We start from the raw sequence: 22,993 nt of genomic DNA, 5'->3' as shown, positions 1-22,993 counted from the left end.
GCCTTTGCAAAGAAGGTCTGGAGAGAGATGCAGTGGTATTTGTCAAGGTTTATCCCGAACAGATCTGTGACACAGGTCTCTGTGCTCTACGGACTGTTTCCAGGGACACACACCGAGACAAATATCAACTGCTGCTGGAAGGTCATCAACTCGGTAAAAGACGCTCTTTGGTCTGCCCAAAACTTGCTGATCTTCCAGTGCAAAGAATTGTCCTCGACCGAGTGTTGCAGACTGGCACATTCCAAGGTCCAGGACTACGTGCTGAGGGACGCACTCAAGCTTGGGGAAGCTGCCGCCAAGGCGCAATGGGGAAAGACTACTGTGTAAGGTCTTTCCAGCAAATGTACACCGAGGGGCGGGTAGCAGTGTAAACCCCCCTCGGTCTGGGTCATTAACACTCCAATGTATAAAACAAACATGACAATGTAAATATTTAAGAAGGAATTGTAATGTAAAGAGTGATATGTGTATAATAATATCAAAATTGAATGGAAGAAAGTCACGGCAATGTGTAGCTCTGACGGAAATGTACAGTCAAGACAACTCGAAATGTTCTGTAATGCTTATGATAAGTTTTATAAATAAAGTATATTTTTTTGAATTAAAAAAAAAAAATCAACACCAAGTGTCACTACATACTGAGGTTCTACCTGTACCCCGGTGTTACGAAGGATGGGCCTGGCCTCATTGTCGCGGAACGCTCCAAGTAGTTGGACCGTGCCGTACCACCTGTCCTCATCTGGTAATGAGGTCCAGGACTACATGCTGAGGGATGCACTCAAGCTTGGGGCAGCTGCGCCAAGGCGCAATGGGGAAAGACCACTGTGTAAGGTCTTACCAGCAAATGTACACCGAGGGGCGGGTAACAGTGTAAACCCCCCTTGGTCTGGGTCATTAACACTCCAATGCATAAAAGAAACATGACAATGTAAATATTTAAGAAGGAATTGTAACGTAAAGAGCGATATGTGTGTAATGTTATCAAAATTGAATGGAAGTCAAGGGAATGTGTAACTCTGATGGAAATGTAGTCAAGACAATTCAAAATGTTCTGTAATGTTTATGATAGATTTTATGAATAAAGTATATTTTTTGAAAAAAAAACCTGTTCTCCACAAGGGGGGGCCAGACGGAACGACACTCGTGGGAGTCTCCCATGGGACAGAGACCCCTGGGTGCTTGCCCTCTGGGCAGTGTGGCACTCATGCGGCCCTGCTGGTGCCACTTGGGCATCCTGGTGCTGACAGCCTGACAGTGCCACAGGGGGCCAGCCTGGAACTGCCAGGTTGGCAGTGTCAGGGTGCCAAGCTGGTATATTTTGTATGGCAGTAATTGCGCTGGGGGTGGCATCTGTGTGTGTTTGGGGGGGGGGGGGGGGAAAGAGTGCGGCCTGGGGACTCTCTCATAGTGAGTTGGGGCTTTGGAGGGATTGGGGGTTGGGTCGGTGGCTCCAGAGCTCAGGATGCTATTTAAAAATGGCATTCCGGGTTCTCACTACACTGAGGTGTTCCGGCGAGCAGAGCGGCCTTAGATTGATTGACTAAAGTGTTTGGCAAAGCTAAAGGGATGGCAAAGGAATAATTAAAGAAACAAAAAGGGGGATCTAGAAGAGTAAGTGTGAATGCAGAATTAGGATCAGCTGCTGCAGCGAAGTCAAGAAAGAGAAAAACGAGTGGTGACACAGTTATGATGGGCCAAGGGCCATCCTTTTCCCTCCCCCCACACATCAGCCCTTCCAGACCAGGCCCCTACTCTCCCTCCGCATGTCCCTCTCACCAGCCACCTCCCTCCACACACCTCTCCCCACCAGACCTCACTCCACACAGCCACCTTACCAAGCCCCTCCCTCTATATCCCTAAAGGCACCTCCTCATCAGGCCTCTCCCCCAACACTCCTCTCTACCAGGTCCCTCCACACACCCCTCCCTACCAGGTACTGCTCCTTACCAGGCCCCGCCCCTCCTCCACACGCCCCGCCCCTCCTTACCAGGCCCCTCCCACCTCCATCACTTCCCGTTGTGGGCGGTCTGATTCTGCGCAGACTGCAGAGGACGAACTCGCAAACTACAATCCCCAGCAGGCCGCGCGGCGTCTTCCGGCCTGGGCGAGGAGGGGCGGGGTCGGCGCCGGCGCCGGCGCCGGCCGGGGAGGGGCGTTTGGTGACTGAGCGAGAGGGAGATCGCGCAAGTTAGTCAGAGGGAGCAGCAGCCAGGGGCGGTGAGATACCATGTTCAGCTGGTTGTCCGGGCCTGAGGCCCGTGGGAAGGACGGGGTGGTGTTTAACACGGTGTCGGAGGGACTGCGCCATCTCTACAACAAGCGGCTGCAGCCGCTGGAGGAATACTACCAGTTCCATCACTTCCACTCGCCCGCCCTGGAGCAGGCCGACTTCGAGAACAAGCCCATGGTGCTGCTCATCGGGCAGTACTCCACCGGCAAGACCACTTTCATCAGGTAAACTCGAACTCAACAGGTCTGGGAGCTTCTGCGGGGGGGGTGGAGAAACAGAGTTAAGGTCTGTGAGCGTCTGTCAGAACTGGAGAAAGTTAGAAATGTGAGGTTTTAAGCAGGTTAACGGGGAAGAAGGGTGAGCACAGTAAGAAGTCTTACAACACCAGGTTAAAGTCCTACAGGTTTGTTTCGATGTCACTAGCTTTCTGAGCGCTGCTCCTTCCTCGGGTGTTGCAAGCTGCTCCACCTGGTGTTGTAAGACTTCTTACTGTGCTCACCCCAGTCCAACGCCGGCATCTCCACATCATGGGAAGAAGGGTGGCAGGGAAAGGAAAGATCTGTCATCAGGCGCATGAGCGATTAAGGGGTGTGTCATGTGAAAAAGGGCTTGCTAGTTGAGTAGTGGAATGGAGTGCAAAATTTGACTAGAATCATAGAATTTACAGTGCAGAAGGAGGCCATTCGACCCATCGAGTCTGCACACGCCCTTGGAAAGAGCACCCTTAAGCCCACACCTCCACCCGATCCCAGTAACCCTTTTTGGACATTAAGGGCAATTTATCATGGCCAATCCACCTAGCCTGCACATTTTCGGAGCACCTGGAGGAAACCCACGCAGACACGGGGAGAATGTGCAAACTCCACACAGATAGGACACGGGGAGAATGTGCAAACTCCACACAGATAGTCACCCGAGGCTGGAATTGAACCCGGGTTCCTGGAGCATTGCTAGAGGAAGGGTAACTGGAAGACTAGCTGCTGTCCAAAGGCAGAATAATGCAAGTGAAAGAAATGAGAGGGAAAAACAAACCTGCAAGGAAAACTGAAGCCAGATGGGGGCAGAGGTAACAATCTAAAATCTGGATGGCTGTAAAATTGCCTAATTGAAAGTTGAGATGGTGTTCCTCAACCTTGCGTTAAGTTTCACTGGTGAAGCGAAGAGTGAAAGGTCTGACTGGGACCAAGATGAAGAATTCAGATGACTGGCAATCAGAAACTTGGGGTCTCGCTTAAGGACTGCGTGGCGGTTTTCAGCTTTGGACATCTCATTGGAGGAGGGAACGTATCCTGAGCAGTAAATACAGTATCAGATAAATACCTGGGGAGATTCCTGAACTGGAGGTGGCCATTCCACACCTTTGATCCTGTGTTGCCCCATTCAGTGAGATAATTGATGCACTGCATCTTAACTCCATATCTCTCAACATCCACGGTTAACAAAATCTATCAGTCTCCGCTTTCAAATTTACAATTTTCAATTGATCTAATTTCAACTTACATTTGCAAAGAGTGGTCTGAACCAATACCACTGTGTGAAGAAATGTCTACTAATTTCACTCCTAGCCTCTGCAACAAGTATGCACAGTTTCTCTCCATCTACCCTACTTGTTGCCTATAATATCATGAACACTGACCAAATCACCCCGTAACCTTCTAACTTCTGGGGAATTTAACCCTAGTGTGTGTGATCTTTCTTGTAGTTCAACCGTTGTGGCCTGGTATACTGATATACTCAGTCTGCACTGTATTCCCTCCAAGACTGACATATCCTTCACCCAGAACTGCTCACAGTACTCCAGATGTAGACGAACCAGGGCATTGTTTAGCTGAACTTCACTTATATACTAGCCCTCTGGATATAAAAGTCAACATTCCATTGGACATTTGGAATATTTTCTGTACCTGTTCATGATTTTTGAAAATAATCTGTGCACCTGGGCCCCCAAGTCTCTTGCCACTGTATATCGCTTCCCTCCACTTAGAAAGTAACCTGTTCTGTCCATTTAAGGTACAAAGTGGATGACCTTGCATTTGCCTACATTGAATGCCATTGCTCAGTTTTACCTGTTCCTTTAATCTTTCAATATCCCGTCATAATGTTATGCTATCATCTGCACTGCTAACAATGCTATATATTTTTGTATCATCAACAAATTTGGGTATGTGACTTTCTATCATAATTGTGATGAATTGTTGAGACTCCAACACTTGTCATTTCAGGGCACCACTACAGTGAGGGGTGATACTGCATTCCGGCAGATATGAAGTAAATAGTCCTGTGATTGGGAGTTATCATGTAGTAACAAATTTGTCCATGAAAGCTGCTGGCTTATTTTAAAAAATCAAACTGTTTCATTGATGTCCTTCAGGGAAGCGAGCCTGTCATCACTCCTTAGTTTACACGTGATTGCATTCCACATTATGTCTTCAACTCTTCAATCCTGGGGTAATTAGGGCTAAGCAATAATTGCTGTTTGCTCGTGCTCTCTCGGCCCAATAACGAATGGTGTGGTGGGATGGACTTTAAACATAACTGGCATACAACATCTAACCAAAAAACGTGATTTATTTTTATTTTCATTTGAGTTGGGAACTTATGGTACATGGGCAGCAAATAAATGTTAATTATACAAATAGTAGCATGGTAATTTACTGATTTCTAATTGCTTGTCCTACCTATCAATAATTGTGTCAGAGATAAATAGAATTTCATTCATTGGACCTTGCTTGATTTCAGTTAAAATACCAGTTTTGAAATGTAAAATACCTGTGCCTTTTAAGCTGCCTGAATTTACACATGTAATGACAACTACATAACCCACATGCTTTTAAGTGGCACTTGCATTAGATTTGTTAGATATACTGTCATAAGATGAGGGTCAGCATAGTCAAATTCATTTGTTTATCTATTGTTGGAGTCAGCCTGGCCTCCGTGGATTTATTCATGTCTGAGTCAGAAGGTCCTACGTTCAATTCTTCTCCCTGCAGCCCCAGTAGGCTTGAGCAACAGACCCAGACGAACATTTCAGTGGATTACTGAGGGAGTACTGCGCTATCTGAAATGTTGCCAATTCATGTTAAACTGAACTCCCCATAGCCATGTTTGGTAACTCCAACATCTAGTTGTATGTTGTAAATCCAACCACTGCATGCGTTTGCTGACAGCTTTCCATTTTAAATTGCTCCTTACACCTCACTTAAATGTTTATGTATAAACTTCTTTATGTTATTGTTATGCTGATATCAGTTTTTTTATTTTCGATAATAAATCAGAGTATGTAAAAGTTAGCTGACTTGAAAAAGAGGACTGAATTACTTGTCCTATCCTAACCATCCCATGCCCTATGATGCCACTTCACTTCAGGGATAATATATTAGATCTCAACTGAACATGGGAATATTATTCATATTACACACACTTAATTCGGAGCAATTATAAAGGTTCATGGATGTAATATAAACATTTATTCTTGTATTGAATCTATTTTAATGTACACATTTCAGTCTTGCTATAAATAATTACTATAAGTGCCATGCTTGTCTTGCAACATCTAAGCTTATTATTCTTGCTTGCATCTGGCTAATTTTTGCCATGTATCTCGATGCCAGTGGCTTCCTAAATTGTATTTCCTAGATGCATTCAGCAGCTGCTTTCTCCTGATCTGACTAACCAGATTGATGAATAAGTTCATTTTTAGAAGTTACTTTACTTATGAATCCTACCTTTCCTGCTCTTGCTCCTTGGTCTCTTTCACTTCACCCTTTGATTCCCTGACCTTTTGACCCATTTTGCATATTCAGGTCTGCGGGCCGTCGTCCTGTTCATCGGCTTGAGTAAAGTTAAAACTTGGAATTTGTGTTCCCGTATTTAGCACAGTGCATTCCACAGCACGGACTTTTCTATTTAGTTACAAATAATATTGAATAAAATATTAAAATCTTACATTTTGCCTAATTATCCCCTGCCCTTTAATTTCATTCGACTGCCTGCTGCACTTGTTCTTTACTCCCAATATTCACCGGCACAGGAAATTGTTTCAGATTTTATATTTACAAAAAATATGATGCATGCTTTCCTCTTGGTTTGTGTGATACCCAAACTTGAGATGAAATTAGTTGTCAAGTAGATTTTTGGGGGGGGCATTACTCTTGGGGATTTCTCCTGTAATTTGACATTTAAACAATATTTTAGATCGCTAGTTAATCATTGAGGTGCTTCAAAGTCAAGAATCAATTCATGGGAAGAGCCATTGTGAGAGGATTAGAAAACTGTCCCATAAATCAATGTTCTGCAGCTGAATAAGAACATTAGATAGCAGTTTGCAGTCAAATGTTGCTTGTAATTTTAGCAAATTATTTTCTTGCTTTGGGCACTGATGCTACCAGTGGCCTGGGAATAGCTATCTAATAGGCACTTGACTGCCAGTTAACAAAACATATTCTCCGTATACCCCATTCAATTATTAAATAAATTGCATACTGAATATTTTTGGTATTGTTTATTACGGAGAGGAGAGTATTTCAGGGAGCTGGCATGATGTGGAGCCTCCCCATGAAGGGTATGGGTGGGTACCAATGCTGTGATTGTTACAGTAGCATAGAACTCAGCTAACACCCATATGTATACTTTTCAGTCAAACATTTTGGGCAGTGATCAGATAGATACAGAGGCCTTGCTGATATCCCCTACCACACCGCTCAGGGCACAGAGATCCAACAGTTCTCCTGGCTGAAGTCAGCCAATTTGATGCACCTCTGAAGTAAGCTGGTCTGGTGCTTACTAGCCAAAGGAATGCAGCTAAAGTGGTGACTAATGCTTTGAACTTCACTCCTCATCAGTCAACCTACTCAGTTTGGTGCTGCTTTTCTAATGGGATCAGCTTCACTTCATTTTCTGTAAATTGCCTTAAATTATCACTGTGGCCAGGCTGTGTTGCTCCATTGTGCTTTAGGAACAGGAATAGGCCATTCAGCCCGTCGAGTCTGCTCCACCATTTAATACAATTATGGCTGATTGGACTTTTTACACCCACTATCCCCATATCCCTTTATGTTATCTGTAATTAGAAATCTATCATTCCCTGCTTTAAGTATACATAATCACTGAGCTTCCACAGCCCTCTGTGTTAGAGAATTCAGAAGATTCACAAACCTCTGTGTCAAGAAATTTCTCCTCATCTTGGTCATAAGTGGCATCGCTCTTATTTTGAAATTGTGCCCCCTGTTCTAGACCCCTCAAACAAGGGCAACCTCTTACTGCATCTACCCTGTCTATTCCTTTAAGTATTTTGTTGGTTTGAGTGAGATCACCTCTCATTCTTTGGAACTGGAGAATACAGGCCCAGTTTGCCCAATCTCTCTTCATAAGACAGTCCCGCTGTCCCTGGAAAGAGCTTGGTAAATCTTTGTTGCGCGCCCTCGATGGCAATAATAGCCTTTCTGAGGTAAGGGGACCAAACCGCTCTCAGTACTCCAGGTGTGGTTTAACCAAGCCCCTATACAATTGAAGCAAGACCTCACTCTCCTATACTCAAACCCTTTTGCGATAAAGGGGTTTACACAAAAGAACAGGGCCATGCTATGAATATGCAATTAACCTCCACTTTACAGACAGAAGAGGCCATCAGACTCTGTACTGGCTATTAGCTGGTCAGATCAGAGTGTCCCGGAGGACACTGGGGAGTGAATCATCCCTGCTGAACAGGGGTATCCTGATTATTCCCATTAATGATTTTAAGTCTGAATTGAATAAAGAACAAAGAAATGTACAGCACAGGAACAGGCCCTTCGGCCCTCCAAGCCCGCACCGACCATGCTGCCCGACTAAACTACAATCTTCTACACTTCCTGGGTCCGTATCCCTCTATTCCCATCCTATTCATGTATTTGTCAAGATGCCCCTTAAATGTCACTATCGTCCCTGCTTCCACCACCTCCTCCGGTAGCGAGTTCCAGGCACCCACTACCCTCTGCGTAAAAAACTTGCCTCGTACATCTGCTCTAAACCTTGCCCCTCTCACCTTAAACCTATGCCCCCTAGTAATTGACCCCTCTACCCTGGGGAAAAGCCTCTGACTATCCACTCTGTCTATGCCCCTCATAATTTTGTAGACCTCTATCAGGTCTCCCCTCAACCTCCTTCGTTCCAGTGAGAACAAACCGAGTTTATTCAACCGCTCCTCATAGCTAATGCCCTCCATACCAGGCAACATTCTGGTAAATCTCTTCTGCACCCTCTCTAAAGCCTCCACATCCTTCTGGTAGTGTGGCGACCAGAATTGAACACTGTACTCCAAGTGTGGCCTAACTAAGGTTCTATACAGCTGCAACATGACTTGCCAATTCTTATACTCAATGCCCCGGCCAATGAAGGCAAGCATGCCGTATGCCTTCTTGACTACCTTCTCCACCTGTGTTGCCCCTTTCAATGACCTGTGGACCTGTACTCCTAGATCTCTTTGACTTTCAATACTCTTGAGGGTTCTACCATTCACTGTATATTCCCTACCTGCATTAGACCTTCCAAAATGCATTACCTCACATTTGTCCGGATTAAACTCCATCTGCCATCTCTCCGCCCAAGTCTCCAAACAATCTAAATCCTGCTGTATCCTCTGACAGTCCTCATCGCTATCCGCAATTCCACCAACCTTTGTGTCGTCTGCAAACTTACTAATCAGATCAGTTACATTTTCCTCCAAATCATTTATATACACTACAAAGAGCAAAGGTCCCAGCACTGATCCCTGTGGAACACCACTGGTCACAGCCCTCCAATTAGAAAAGCATCCTTCCATTGCTACTCTCTGCCTTCTATGACCTAGCCAGTTCTGTATCCACCTTGCCAGCTCACCCCTGATCCCGTGTGATTTCACCTTTTGTACTAGTCTACCATGAGGGACCTTGTCAAAGGCCTTACTAAAGTCCATATAGACAACATCCACTGCCCTACCTGCATCAATCATCTTAGTGACCTCCTCGAAAAACTCTATCAAGTTAGTGAGACACGACCTCCCCTTCACAAAACCAGGCTGCCTCTCACTAATACGTCCATTTTCTTCCAAATGGGAGTAGATCCTGTCTCGAAGAATTCTCTCCAGTAATTTCCCTACCACTGAAGTAAGGCTCACCGGCCTGTAGTTCCCTGAATTATCCTTGCTACCCTTCTTAAACAGAGGAACAACATTGGCTATTCTCCAGTCCTCCGGGACATCCCCTGAAGACAGTGAGGATCCAAAGATTTCTGTCAAGGCCTCAGCAATTTCCTCTCCAGCCTCCTTCAGTATTCTGGGGTAGATCCCATCAGGCCCTGGGGACTTATCTACCTTAATATTTTTTAAGACACCCAGCACCTCGTCTTTTTGGATCTCAATGTGACCCAGGCTATCTACACACCCTTCTCCAGACTCAACATCTACCAATTCCTTCTCTTTGGTGAATACTGATGCAAAGTATTCATTTAGTACCTCGCCCATTTCCTCTGGCTCCACACATAGATTCCCTTGCCTATCCTTCAGTGGGCCAACCTTTTCCCTGGCTACCCTCTGGCTACTTTTTGTGACCCCTTCTAGCCCTCCTGACTCCTTGCTTAAGTTCCTTCCTACTTTCCTTATATTCCACGCAGGCTTTGTCTGTTCCCAGCCTTTTAGCCCTGACAAATGAGGCCTACAATATCTCTCGTTATCCAAGGTTCCCGAAAATTGCCGTATTTATCCTTCTTCCTGACAGGAACATGCCGGTCCTGAATTCCTTTCAACTGACACTTGAAAGTCTCCCACATGTCAGATGTTGATTTGCCCTCAAACATCCGCCCCCAATCTATGTTCTTCAGTTCCCGCCTAATATTGTTATAATTAGCCTTCCCCCAATTTAGCGCATTCACCCTAGGACCACTCTTATCCTTGTCCACCAGTACTTTAAAACTTACTGAATTGTGGTCACTGTTACCGAAATGCTCCCCTACTGAAACATCTACCACCTGGCCGGGCTCATTCCCCAATACCAGGTCCAGTACCGCCCCTTCCCTAGTTGGACTGTCTACATGTTGTTTTAAGAAGCCCTCCTGGATGCTCCTTACAAACTCCGCCCCGTCTAAGCCCCTGGCACTAAGTGAGTCCCAGTCAATATTGGGGAAGTTGAAGTCTCCCATCACCACAACCCTGTTTTTACTCTTTTCCAAAATCTGTCTATCTATCTGCTCCTCTATCTCCCGCTGGCTGTTGGGAGGCCTGTAGTAAACCCCCAACATTGTGATGCACCCTTCTTATTCCTGATCTCTACCCATATAGCCTCACTGCCCTCTGAGGTGTCCTCCCGCAGTACAGCTGTGATATTCTCCCGAACCAGTAGCGCAACTCCGCCTCCCCTTTTACATCCCCCTCTATCCTGCCTGAAACATCTAAATCCTGGAACATTTAGCTGCCAATCCTGCCCTTCCCTCAACCAGGCCTCTGTAATGGCAACAACATCATAGTTCCAAGTACTAATCCAAGCTCTTAGTTCATCTGCCTTACCCGTAATACTTCTTGCATTAAAACATATGCACTTCAGGCCACCAGACCCGCTGTGTTCAGCAACTTCTCCCTGTCTGCTCTGCCTCAGAGCCCCACTGTCCCTATTCCCTAGTTCTCCCTCAATGCTCTCGCCTTCTGACCTATTGCTCCCGTGCCCACCCTCCTGCCATACTAGTTTAAACCCTCCCGTGTGACACTAGCAAACCTCGCGGCCAGGATATTTATGCCTCTCCGGTTTAGATGCAACCCGTCCTTCTTATATAGGTCACACCTGCCCCGGAAGAGCTCCCAGTGGTCCAGATAACGGAAACCCTCCCTCCTACACCAGCTGTTTAGCCACGTGTTTAGCTGCTCTATCTTCCTATTTCTAGCCTCACTGGCACGTGGCACAGGGAGTAATCCCGAGATTACAACTCTAGAGGTCCTGTCAGTTAACTTTCTGCCTAGCTCCCTGAACTCCTGCTGCAGGACCTCATGCCCCTTCCTGCCTATGTCGTTAGTACCAATATGTACAACGACCTCTGCCTGTTTGCCCTCCCCCTTCAGGATGCCCTCTACCCGTTCGGAGACATCCTGGACCCTGGCACCAGGGAGGCAACATACCATCCTGGAGTCTCTTTCACGTCCACAGAAGCGCCTATCTGTGCCCCTGACTATAAGAGTCCCCTATTACTATTGCTCTTCTGCGCTTTGACCCTCCCTTCTGAGCATCAGAGCCGGCCGTGGTACCACTGCTCTGGCTGCTGCTGTTTTCCCCTGATAGGCTATCCCCCCCGACAGTATCCAAAGGGGTATATCTGTTCGAGAGGGGGACAACCACAGGGGATTCCTGCACTGACTGCCTGCCCTTTCTGGTGGTCACCCATTTCTCTGCCTGCACCTTGGGTGTGACCACATTTACATAACTGCGATCTATGACGCTTTCCGCCACCTGCATGCTCCTAAGTGCATCCAATTGCTGCTCCAACCGAACCATGCGGTCTGTGAGGAGCTCCAGTTGGGTGCACTTTCTGCAGATGAAGCCATCCGGGACGCTGGAAGCCTCCCGGACCTGCCACATCTCACAGTCAGAGCACTGCACCCCTCTAACTGACATTGCGTCAATTAATTAAAATTAATTTTTTTAAAAAAATCTATTTTTTAAATATATTTTAAAAATTTTTTCAAAGTTACTGTTAACTGTCTGTTTCCTCGCACTAGATTTCTAATAGAAATGCGAAAGCTAAATATAGTACTCTCCGATCTCTGGCTTAGATACCCCTCTAAATTATAATTAAGTAATTATGTTTAATTAGCTACCAATGCTTAATTTTTAAAATTTAGTGTAGATTCCCAACCAGCCACTCCGGTCACAGCTTTTCTGTGAAGTCACTTCAGTTTCCCCCGACACACACAATTTGAAAAAGGTATAAAAGTAAAAATGAGTAAAAATCACTTACTTACCTTCTTACCTTCTGAGTGTCTTAGATGTTCTCAGGTTCTCTCCCTGACAGAGACTGCTCCTCCACCTCCGAACCTTGACCTGCACAATGCTAATAATATAATATAATAATAATATAATATGGCACTTACCTCACACTGGGTCTTATTATTAGGTTAGAGGAGGAGGGCGGGTGGGAGACACTACACGTGTAGTGTCTCGGGTTTCCTCTCCACCAGAATTTATTGGTTGGGGATGGGGGGGGGTCTTCCCAGAAGTCCGCGGGTCGAAAAAAATAAAACAGAAAAGAAGTGTTTTTAAAGGATACACTTACCTCCCAGAAATCACTTGCGCACCGCTCCCGCTGAATTGAACAATGTAATTCAGGCCAGGTGTGGACGTATACCTCTGACCCAGTGTTAGCAGTTTTACCCTTGGTCTATTAACCCCTACATTGCCCACTACACCTTCCATCCAATTTCTTAACATCTCTCTATCATAACAGCACATCTATGCTTTCTAATGTCTTACCATTTAGGAATTACTCTGGGGGTTAGGTCGGTTTATGGGGATAGGGCGGGAGTGCATCCTAGATAGAGTGCATTTCAGGGGGCTGGTGCAGACTCGATGGGCCTAATGGCTTCCTTCTGCCAAAATGGATTACCTTACGTTTTCCACATTATCTTACACCTGCCATGTTCTTGCCCACATATAGTCTCTCCAAATTCTCCTGTAACTGCTTTATATCTTCCTCACAATACCCATTCCCATCTAGCTTTGTAACATTTGCGAACTTGGAAATTTTACATTTGGCCCCCAATTGATATACATTGTGAACAGCTGGAATCCAAGTACTGAACCTTGCGGTACCCTACTAGCCACAGCCTGCCAACGTGACAATGACTTGTTTATTCCGACTCTGCCTGTTAGCCAACCCTCAGTCCATGACAGTATGTTGCCTCCATTCCCATGGGCATTTATTTTGCTAATTAACCTTCTATTCGGGACTTTATCATAAGCCTTCTTAAAGTCCAAATTTACTATGTCCATCGACTATCCTGTATCAATTTTGTTAGCAAAGTCTTCCAAAAAACTCCCAACAAGTTAATTTTGGGTTGGTGATGGTTTAACATTTATCTGCTTTTGCCCTTCTTAAAAAAATATTAGTGGAAAAAAGCAAGGGCTCGGCAGATTAATTGCTGTGAAGGTTGTTCAGCCTGCAGAGCATTAGTTTGCATGTTCTTTTTGAACCTCACACACTTGAGCTTTAGGCAAAATAAATGTGGTCTATTATCACATGCCTTGTTTATTTCTTTCCTATCGCCTCTCACGTCCTCTCTGAGATTATCTTGTCCATGACACCCACCACTTGCTCCTATTCCCACTGAACTGCTGACAACCCGTCTCCCTTTCCTGGCTCCTGATATAGGTGGGCTGGTCAGGTGGGCATCCTACCTTTCATTGTGTATTCCTTTGCCTGGATAGTTCTCCCAAAATGCATCACCTCGCACTTCTGAGCTTAAATTCCTAACCCCATCATACCTGTCAGTATTCCGCAGGAATTACTCCCTCCGTGACACCCTGGTCCACAGCTTCATTACTCCCAACCCTTCATCACCTTCCTGCAGTATCTTCCCATGCAATTGCAGAAGGTGCAATACCTGCCCCTTTACATCCTCCTTCTCCACTGTCCAAGGGCCCAAACATTCCTTTTAGGCGACGCAGCATTTCACTTGCACCTCCACCATTTTTGTCTACTGTATTCTCTACTCCCAATGCGCCAGGTTCAATGCCGGCCTTGGATGACTGTGGGGAGTTTGCACGTTACTCCATGGATTTCCTCCCACGGTTCAAAGGTGTGTAATTTAGGTCGATTGGCCATGCTAAATTACCCCTTAGTCTGGGGGTGTGCAGCTTAGGTGGATTGGTCATGGTCTAGGTGGATTGGTCATGGTCAAGGTGGATTGGTCATGGTCAATGTGTGAGGTTACGAGGATAGGGCAGGGGAATGGGCCTAGGAAGAGTGCTCTTTCAGAGGGTCAGTGCAGACTCACTGGCAAATGGCCTCCGTCTACACTGTAGGGATTGTATGAACATTGGGGAGACGAAGCACAGACTGAGTGACTGCAATGCCCCAGCGATACCCAACACAAGCTGAAAGAACAATACCTCATCTTCCAACTAGGCACTAGCCTTTTAATAATCTTTATTAGTGTCCCAAGTAGGCTTACATTAACACTGCAATAGTTACTGTGAAAATCTCCTAGCTGCCACACTCCGGCGCCTGTTCGAATACACTGTGGGAGAATTCAGAATGCCCAATTCACCTAACAAGCACGTCTTTCGGGACTTGTGGGAGGAAACCGGAGCACCCGGAGGAAACCCACACAGACACGGGGAGAACATGCAGACTCTGCGCAGACAGTGACCCAAGCCGGGAATTGAACCAGAGTCCCTAGTGCTGTGAGACAACAGTGCTAACCACTGGTCTACCCACTCAGGATTGAGAGTTTTTGACTCCGCATTGAGAGTTTTCTGTTAATCAGTTCCCCTGACTTGTTCCAAAACAACCCCACTCATTCTCCACATGGTCACTGTCCCTCGTTTAGGTTTGCTCCCACTGAGCACTGACGTTTGTCCTCCTATTAACACATTCTTCTATCCTACTTGTAACACATTAATACTCTTCAGTCCCTAATGGCACCATTGACAGCCCAGTTGCCATATATCACTGACCTACCATTCACTGCAACCCCTCTCCAAGTGTATAGTTCATCACATTTCTATCCTCTTCAGTTCTGTAGAAGGGTCACATGGACTTGAAATGTCGACTGTTTTTCTCTCTACAGATACTGCCAGAATTTATCCAGCATTTTCTGTTTTTCAGATTCCCAGCAGTATTTTACTTTATTAAGAAATATTTTTATTGAAGTCATTTTTCACATGTACAAAGATACAAGTACACAAGCACCTGCTGCCGCTGAAGCTTCAATTCGCTTTAAAGAAGTTGATAAACTGCTTGTGACCCCTCTTCTACTCCACGTATGGCGAACTTAGCTTTTCCCAGGTGCAAAAACTCTGCCAGGGCACTCCCCCATACTATCACCTTTGGTGGTTCCGAGTCCCACTAACTCAACAAAATCCATCTCCGGGCTATCAGGGAGACAAAGGCCAAGACATCGGCCTCTTTCCCCACCTGACCTCCCAGACCCCTACGCCCAGAATTTCGGACATAACATTCTAAAACCCCTTCCAAAATCTTGGACAAGCCCAAAACATATGCACATGGTTCGTCCCCCCCCCCCTCCCCCCCCCTCGTCCCCCCCCTCCCTCGTCCCCCCCTCGTCCCCCCCCCTCGTCCCCCCCTCTCTCCTCCCCCTCGTCCCCCCCCCTCGTCCCCCCCCCTCGTCCCCCCCCCTCGTCCCCCCCTCTCTCCTCCCCCTCGTCCCCCCCTCCCCCCCCCTCTCTCCTCCCCTCCTCCCCGCACACCGCCGAGGCTGTCATGTGGGCTCTGTGCACCACCTTCAATTGGATGAGGCTTAACCTCACACAATGAGGAAGCATTCACTCTCTGCAGGGCTTCCCTCCACACCCCAAGCCCCCAACTCCATCCCAACTCTTCCTTCCACTTAAGGAGGTCTGACCTCCTCCACATGAGCGCCCTGCCCATCCATCATCTCTCCATATTATCCGCTACTCTCCCCTCCCCAATGTCATCCTCAGGCAACAACCTGTCCTGCAGCACTGGAGATAGCTTCTCCGGAAAGGACGGCAGCTCTTTTCTAACAAAGCCCCTCACTTGCAGGTACCTGAACCTATTAGCCTTTAGGCAATTGATACATTTCCTCAAGCTCCTCCAGGCCTGCAAACTTTCCTCCCACAAACAAATCCCTGAAATACTCTATCCCCCCCTGCCCCTAACCCCACAACCTCTCGTCCAGGGAGAATTCAGAATTCTCAGCTGGTACGGGAATCGAACCCATGCTGCTAGTCTTGTTCTGCATCGCAGCCCAGCTGTCTAGTCCACTGAGCTAAACCAGCCCCTTGTATTCTGAAATACGAACAGAAACTTGGGCAGCAGCGTCATTTTCACCGTCTGTACACGCCCTGCCAAAGACGTGGGCAATACATCCCACAGCTTGATGTCCGCCTTCAAACCCTCCACCAATCGCCCCAAGTTCGGTTCATGCAGCTGGCCCAACTCCGTGCCACCTGTAATCCCTACCACCCGGAACAGCATCCTCTCCTGCCCCCTGGCATGTATCGGGAACACCTCGCTTTTTCCCCATGTTCAATTTATATCCTGAGAAACGGCCAACTCTCCCAGGATCCCGACGACCCTATCAAAACTCCCCATTGGGTCGGAAATGTACAACAGGAGATCGTCTGCATACAGAGACCATGTGCCCAACCCCTTCCTGCCCAATCCCCCTCCACCCTCTTGACGCCCTGTGTGCCATTGCCAACGATTCTATCGCCAAAGCAAAAAGCAGCGGAGAGAGCGAGCACCCCTGTCCTGTCCCCGGTGTAACACAAAGTACTCTGAGCTAAATCCTATTCGTCCGGACACTAGCCTTCGGAGCCCTGTACAACAGCCAAACCCAATCTACAAACCCCTGCCTGAACCTGAACCGACCCAATACCTCCAACAAATATACCCACTCAAACCGGTCAAACACCATCTCTGCGGCCATTGCCACTTCCACTTCCTGCCCCTCTGAGAGCATCATGATAACTTGAGCAGTGTGAGTATATTCGCCGACAGCTATCACCCCATCACGAACCCCGCCTGGTCCTCCCCTATCACACCTGGCACACAACCCTCTGTCCAACACCTTTGCCAACAACTTTGCATCCACATTTAACAGTGAAATTGGACGGTATTACCCATACTGCTCCGGATCTTTGTCCTTCTTTAGAATCAGTGATGTTGATGCCTGCGACTATGTGGTGGGGAGGTTCTGCTCCCTTGCCATCGACTCATTATACATCCCAACAAGCAGAGGCCCCAGCTTCGACCCAAACTTCTTATAAAACCCGTCTGGAAACCCCTCAGGAGCTGATGCCTTCTCTGCCTTTATCAAACCCACACTGTCCATCACCTATCTCAGCCCAGCCGGGGTCTCCAATCCCTGCACATTCTCCTCCTCCACTCTTTGGAACTCCAGCCTGTCCAAGAACCGCCTCATACCCTTCTCCCAGGTCGGAGGCTCTGATTCATATAGCCTTTGACAGAAAACTTCAAAGACTCCATTCACCCCCTCTAGCTCCGGCACCACTGTGTCTCCCTCATCCCTCATCCTCTCTCGCCGACGCCTGCTTCCTCAACTGATGCACCAACATCCTGCTCGCTTTTCCCCCATACTCGTAGACCGCCCCTCTGGCGCTTCGCAGCTGTCTTACTGCCTTTCACGTGGACACCAGCCCAAACATCACATGGAGCCTCTGTGTCTCCATTAGCCTCCTCTGGCGCCACCGAATATCTCCAGTCCACCCTTTGGATGTCCACAACTAACCTCAGCCTCTCCTCCTGTTCCACACACTCCCTATGTGCCCAAATCAAAATAAATTCTCCCCTTACTACCGCCTTCAATTCCTCGAATGGACGCCCTCACCCTCTCACAGACCCCCTTGTCCATGAGCAATCCCACATCCAGCCTCCACCGCGGCCGCTGAACCTTCCCCTGCACCACCCGCAGATTCCCCGAGTGTGGCGCATGGTCAGAAACCACGAATGTCAAATACATTGAACCAACCAGCCCCGCCAATAGCGCCTTATCAAGCACTAAGAAATCTGTCCGTAGGTACACCCTGTGCATGTGTGAAAAGTATGAAACCCCCTTCGCTCTTGGCCTCCCAAACCGCCAAGGGTCTGCTCCTCCATACGATCCATAAACCCCATCAACTTTTTCACCGCAGCCAAAACATTTGGGGACCTAGGGCATGACCGGTCTAACCTAGGATCCGGACCCGTATTGAAATCTTCCCCCCATAATCGGTCGATGAATGTCCAGGTCCTGAATCTTCCCTAAAACACACCTCAAAAAGTCCACGTCATCCCAGTTGGGGGCATAAACATTCACTAGCACCACCGGCATCCCCTCCAACCTCCCGCTAACCATCACGTATCTGCCCCCTGAGTCGGCTATAATACTGCCGACCTCAAGGGCCAGCCTCTTGTTGACCAGCACCGCCAGACCCCTTGTCTTCATGTCCAACCCCGAATGGAACACCTGCCCCACCCATCCTTCCTCAGCCTCATCTGATCTCCCAGCTTCAGGTGTGTCTCCTGAAGAAACACAACGTCCCTCTTCAAATCCTTAAGTGTGTGAAAATATGCAAGCTTCTAACTGGCCCGTTCAGCCCCCGCACATTCCACGTAATCAACCGGGATGGGGACTGCCCCCCTTCCTTGCTGGTTAACCATCCCGTTAACCAGCTAGCATGGTGGCCCCCACCTGGGGCCTCCGTCTACCCCTCTTCCCCCCAATCCGCCCTTTACCCACCACACTCCGAAATCCAAACATAAAAGGAAAGCACACTCACTCTTTCTGTCCCCATTCTCCTTTAATTCACTCATCCACCCATCCTGTGAGCCCACATTTAACATCTCCACAGTTCAGTATCATCACACTCCTCGCAGTTCATGGTCTCTCTCAAACTCCCTCGCCTCCCCCGGCATATCAAAATTAAACTCCCGATTCTAATGCGTCACCCACCGACGAGCAGGATAGAGTGCCCCAAGCTTCACCACCTCCTTGTAGAGGGCAACCTTGAACCGATTGTAACCAGCCTGCTGCTTGGCCAACTCCACACCCAGGTCCTGGTATATTCTCAGCTCGCTCACCTCCCAGGTGCTCATCCTTGTCTGCCTTGCTCATTTCATGATTTTCTCCGTATCAAGAAAGCGATGCAGCTTCACCACATCGCCTTCGGCCTCCACTGCACCATGTGCCCGATCCACCTCAAGGGGACGGTCAAAGACCCTTCCCCCGTCAGCTACTCCATATTTGCCACATATTTAGCAGCCTGTACTCCTTCGACGCTCTCTGGCAACCCCACGATCTGGAGATTCTGCCTCCTGGAACGATTCTCAAAATCCTCCACCTTCTCCCTTGACCTTTTATGTCTATCTGCAGCCAGCACCATCTCTGCCTCCAGCGAGTCCAGCTGGTCCTTGTGCTCCCCCATCGACTCCTCCACCTTCTGGAGCGCCTCCAGCCTCTGCTCCACTCTCTCGATAGCCGCCCTTAGTGGATCCATCACCTTAGCCAAGTCCTCTGAGGCCTCCTTCCTCTGCTGATGGAACCTGTTCAAAAAGTTCTCAAGCTGCTCTGTAGACCACTGGGGAGGCAACGATGCCCCAGCACCTTTTTGCCATCTTTTTCTGTGTCGCACCTCTGCTATTCTCACGGTCAAGCTGCCGCCGCTTTGGCACCAGAGCAGTATTGCAATCCTTCAGTGCTTATACACCATTTACCAGCTAGCACCCCTCAAATTGGGTGGGGAAGGACCAGAATATTCCACCTCGAGTGGGAGGCCAGATGTGCGACACTCACTTTGCGACTGCCACCGGAGTCCAGTATTTTGCTTTCCTCCGGTTTCTAACCCTGCCACATTACTGAGATGGATTTGATCAAATCCATAAATTACACCCTGTGTCTTGGTTCTCAATGTTTTGCTTCTCTATTGTTTAAAAATAAATCCATGGACTCACTCTAACACAAGTATTTATTTTGTATAAAAATGAGTTTCATAATTAAATATAAATTCATTAAGGTTTTACCTATTGAATGTGACTTGAAGATTGATCAGTCTTCAATGTGGCAGTGAAGGAGTGCTGCACTCAAGGTTGGAAACTAGAGGTAAGAGTGAAGCTTTGGTATCCTGTCAACAGGATCTAAACGAAAGTACCGTCCTTAATATGTCCCACTGAAAACCCAGGTGATAAATCTGTTCATTTATACAGATGATTTAAAACCCAATCATATTTTAATTCCACCCCCTTTAATCAATAACTGGGAAAATAGATGCAATTTTATTTTTCCATTACCATCAAGTCAGAGACAGTCAAACACAGAATGTGATCTGAATCATGCCATAAACATCGGTATTACACCAGAGTGGTTGGGTGCAAAGAAGAACCTCTCATTTAGTGTCTCTATTGTTACAACTGATTATTTATTGTTCACTGGTCAACTGAATCTTACCAGATTAATTGAGGAGAGCTGCTATTTTTTTTCCTCCAGCTGGTTATAATCTCAAATGTTGGCTGAGCCCTATCTCCGCATCGGTTTGTTGTGCTTGGCCCCATGTCTGAAGCATAACAAGATACTCTGACTAGATCCCACCTGTGATTTGCACACACTGATTATCTTTGCATTGCCTGTCCAAAGCGTCAAACAAACTTAACAACCAGATTGGTCGTACCTATCCCAAAAGCACAAGTTCAGCACAAAATATTGATAAGGATGCAGTGAATGAAACAACAGTCTCTATTGCTTATTTTGGACTCCTTGAAACCTCGCGTTCCCAAGTTTAGAGCCTGTGGTTGAAAATGTTGAATAAAAATATATTTTTTAAAAAGAGAACCCTTGGTTGATATGACTGGCTTTGGTAAACTATCCCTCCTTGCCCTTCAGCAACAATTTATATTTATATTTTGTACCTTTAAACATAATGAAATGTTCCAATTGCAGTTACATACATACATAGAAGATAGGAGCAGGAGGAGGCCTTTTGGCCCTTCGAGCCTGCTCCGCCATTCATCACGATCATGGCTGATCATCCAACTCAATAGCTTAATCCTGCTTTCTCCCCATAACCTTTGATCCATTCTCCCCAAGTGCTATATCTAGCCGCCTCTTGAATATATTCAAAGTTTTAGCATAAACCACTTCCTGTGGTAATGAATTCCACAGGCTCACCACTCTGTGTGAAGAAATGTCTCCTCATCTCTGTCCGAAATGGTCCTGAATCCTCAGACAGTGACTCCTGGTTCTGGACACACCCATCATTGGGAACATTTTCCCTGCATCTACCCTGTCTAGTCCTGTTAAAATTGTATAAGTGTCTGAAATCCCCCCTCATTCTTCTGAACTCCAGCGAGAACAAGCCCAACCTAGTCAATCTCTCCTCTTATGACAGTTCCGCCATCCCTGGAATCAGTCTATGTTCACAGATAGCATTTTAAAACAGCATGACACCGTACCCATAAAGAGATGTCAGATCAGATGAACAAAAGCTTGGTCAGATGTTTTAAGGAGTGTCTTAAAGGAGGCAAGGGAGGTAGTAAGGCAGAGAGGTGTAGGAAAGAAATTCCAGAGATTGATGCCTGTGCCTTCAGCTCTCTCGGCCTAGAGGTGGAACGATTGGAATTGGGAATGCATAACGGGCCAGAATAAGAGGAGTACAGATATCTCAAAGGGTTAGGGAGCTGGAGGTGATTACAGAGGTAGGAAGGAAAAAGGCCATGGAGGGACTTGAAGATAAGGATGATAATTTTAAGATCAAAATCACGTAGAACTGAAAACCAGTGTAGGTCAGTGAATATGGTAATAGGGGAATGGGGATTTGCTGCAAATTAATACAGTAGCAGATAGGTTTTAGATGACCTCAGGTTTACGAAGGGTAGAATAGAAAGGGTAGAATGGCTGAGGCTGAACTCTGGTACGGCCGCATTTGGAGTATTGCGTACAGTTCTGGTCACCGCATTTATAGGAAGGACGTGGAGGCTTTGGAGCGGGTGCAGAGGAGATTTACCAGGATGTTGCCTGGTATGGAGGGAAAATCTTATGAGGAAAGGCTGACGGACTTGAGGTTGTTTTCGTTGGAGAGAAGAAGGTTAAGAGGAGACTTAATAGAGGCATACAAAATTATCAGGGGGTTGGATAGGGTGGACAGTGAGAGCCTTCTCCCGCAGATGGAAATGGCTGGCACGAGGGGACATAACTTTAAACTGAGGGGTAATAGATATAGGACAGAGGTCAGAGGTAGGTTCTTTATGCAAAGAGTAGTGAGGCCGTGGAATGCCCTACCTGCTACAGTAGTGAACTCGCCAACATTGAGGGCATTTAAAAGTTTATTGGATAAACATATGGATGATAATGGCATAGTGTAGGTTAGATGGCTTTTGTTTCGGTGCAACATCGTGGGCCGAAGGGCCTGTACTGCGCTGTATTGTTCTATGTTCTAATATTAGAGACCAGCCAAAATCACGTTGGAATAGTTGAGTCTATAGTAACAGAGGCATCAATGAGGGTTTTAAGCAACTTCTCTATCTGTCTGTAGCATTTGACAGGAATGACCACACCGCCCTCCTCCAACATCTCTTATTTGTCATCCAACTGGGTGGGGCTGTACTTGCCTAGTACTATTCCTGTCTATCCAGTCATTGCTAGTGAATCATTGGCTATGAATCTATCCTTGGTCTCTTCCTATTTCTTATCAACCTGCTGCCCCTCAGAGCAGCCTTTAATGTAGTAAACGTCCCAAGGCACTTCATGAAACAAAATCAGATACTTAGATTTCACAAACAAAATGTCAAATTCCACATGTTTGCTGCTAACACCCAGCTCTAGGTCACCACTATCTTTCTTGAACCCTCCTCTGTCTCTAATTTGTCACGTTGCTCGTCTGCCATTGAGTACAGAAATTTCTTCCAACTAACTTTAGGAACATTGAAGCCTTTCCCTTAAGTCTCCCCCACAAACTCCTTTATCTAGTCACTGAATCTACCCTTCACCTTGGCAATTGGCTGAGGCTGAACTAGACCAATTGCAATCGTGACACCCTGATTGATCTTGAAATGAGCTTTTTAAAAAAATAT

The 22,993-nt window shown here is 46.9% G+C and overlaps 1 protein-coding gene across 1 annotated transcript in view; it reads left to right on the top strand.

Moving 5' to 3' along the window:
• The first annotated feature begins 2,156 nt into the window (after positions 1 to 2,156).
• The window catches only part of LOC140398361 (EH domain-containing protein 3-like), a 166,752-nt gene continuing 145,915 nt past the window's right edge, over positions 2,157 to 22,993 (top strand). The window contains exon 1 of the mRNA XM_072486965.1: positions 2,157 to 2,454. Coding sequence (XP_072343066.1) covers positions 2,228 to 2,454 — 227 coding nt within the window. The 5' untranslated portion in view covers positions 2,157 to 2,227. The remainder of the gene's footprint in view (positions 2,455 to 22,993) is intronic.

This window comes from Scyliorhinus torazame, chromosome 2, assembly GCF_047496885.1.
Source record: "Scyliorhinus torazame isolate Kashiwa2021f chromosome 2, sScyTor2.1, whole genome shotgun sequence".
Lineage (NCBI taxonomy): Eukaryota > Metazoa > Chordata > Chondrichthyes > Carcharhiniformes > Scyliorhinidae > Scyliorhinus > Scyliorhinus torazame.
Note: the sequence above shows the minus strand (reverse complement) of the source record. Positions and strands in the feature narration are given on the sequence as shown.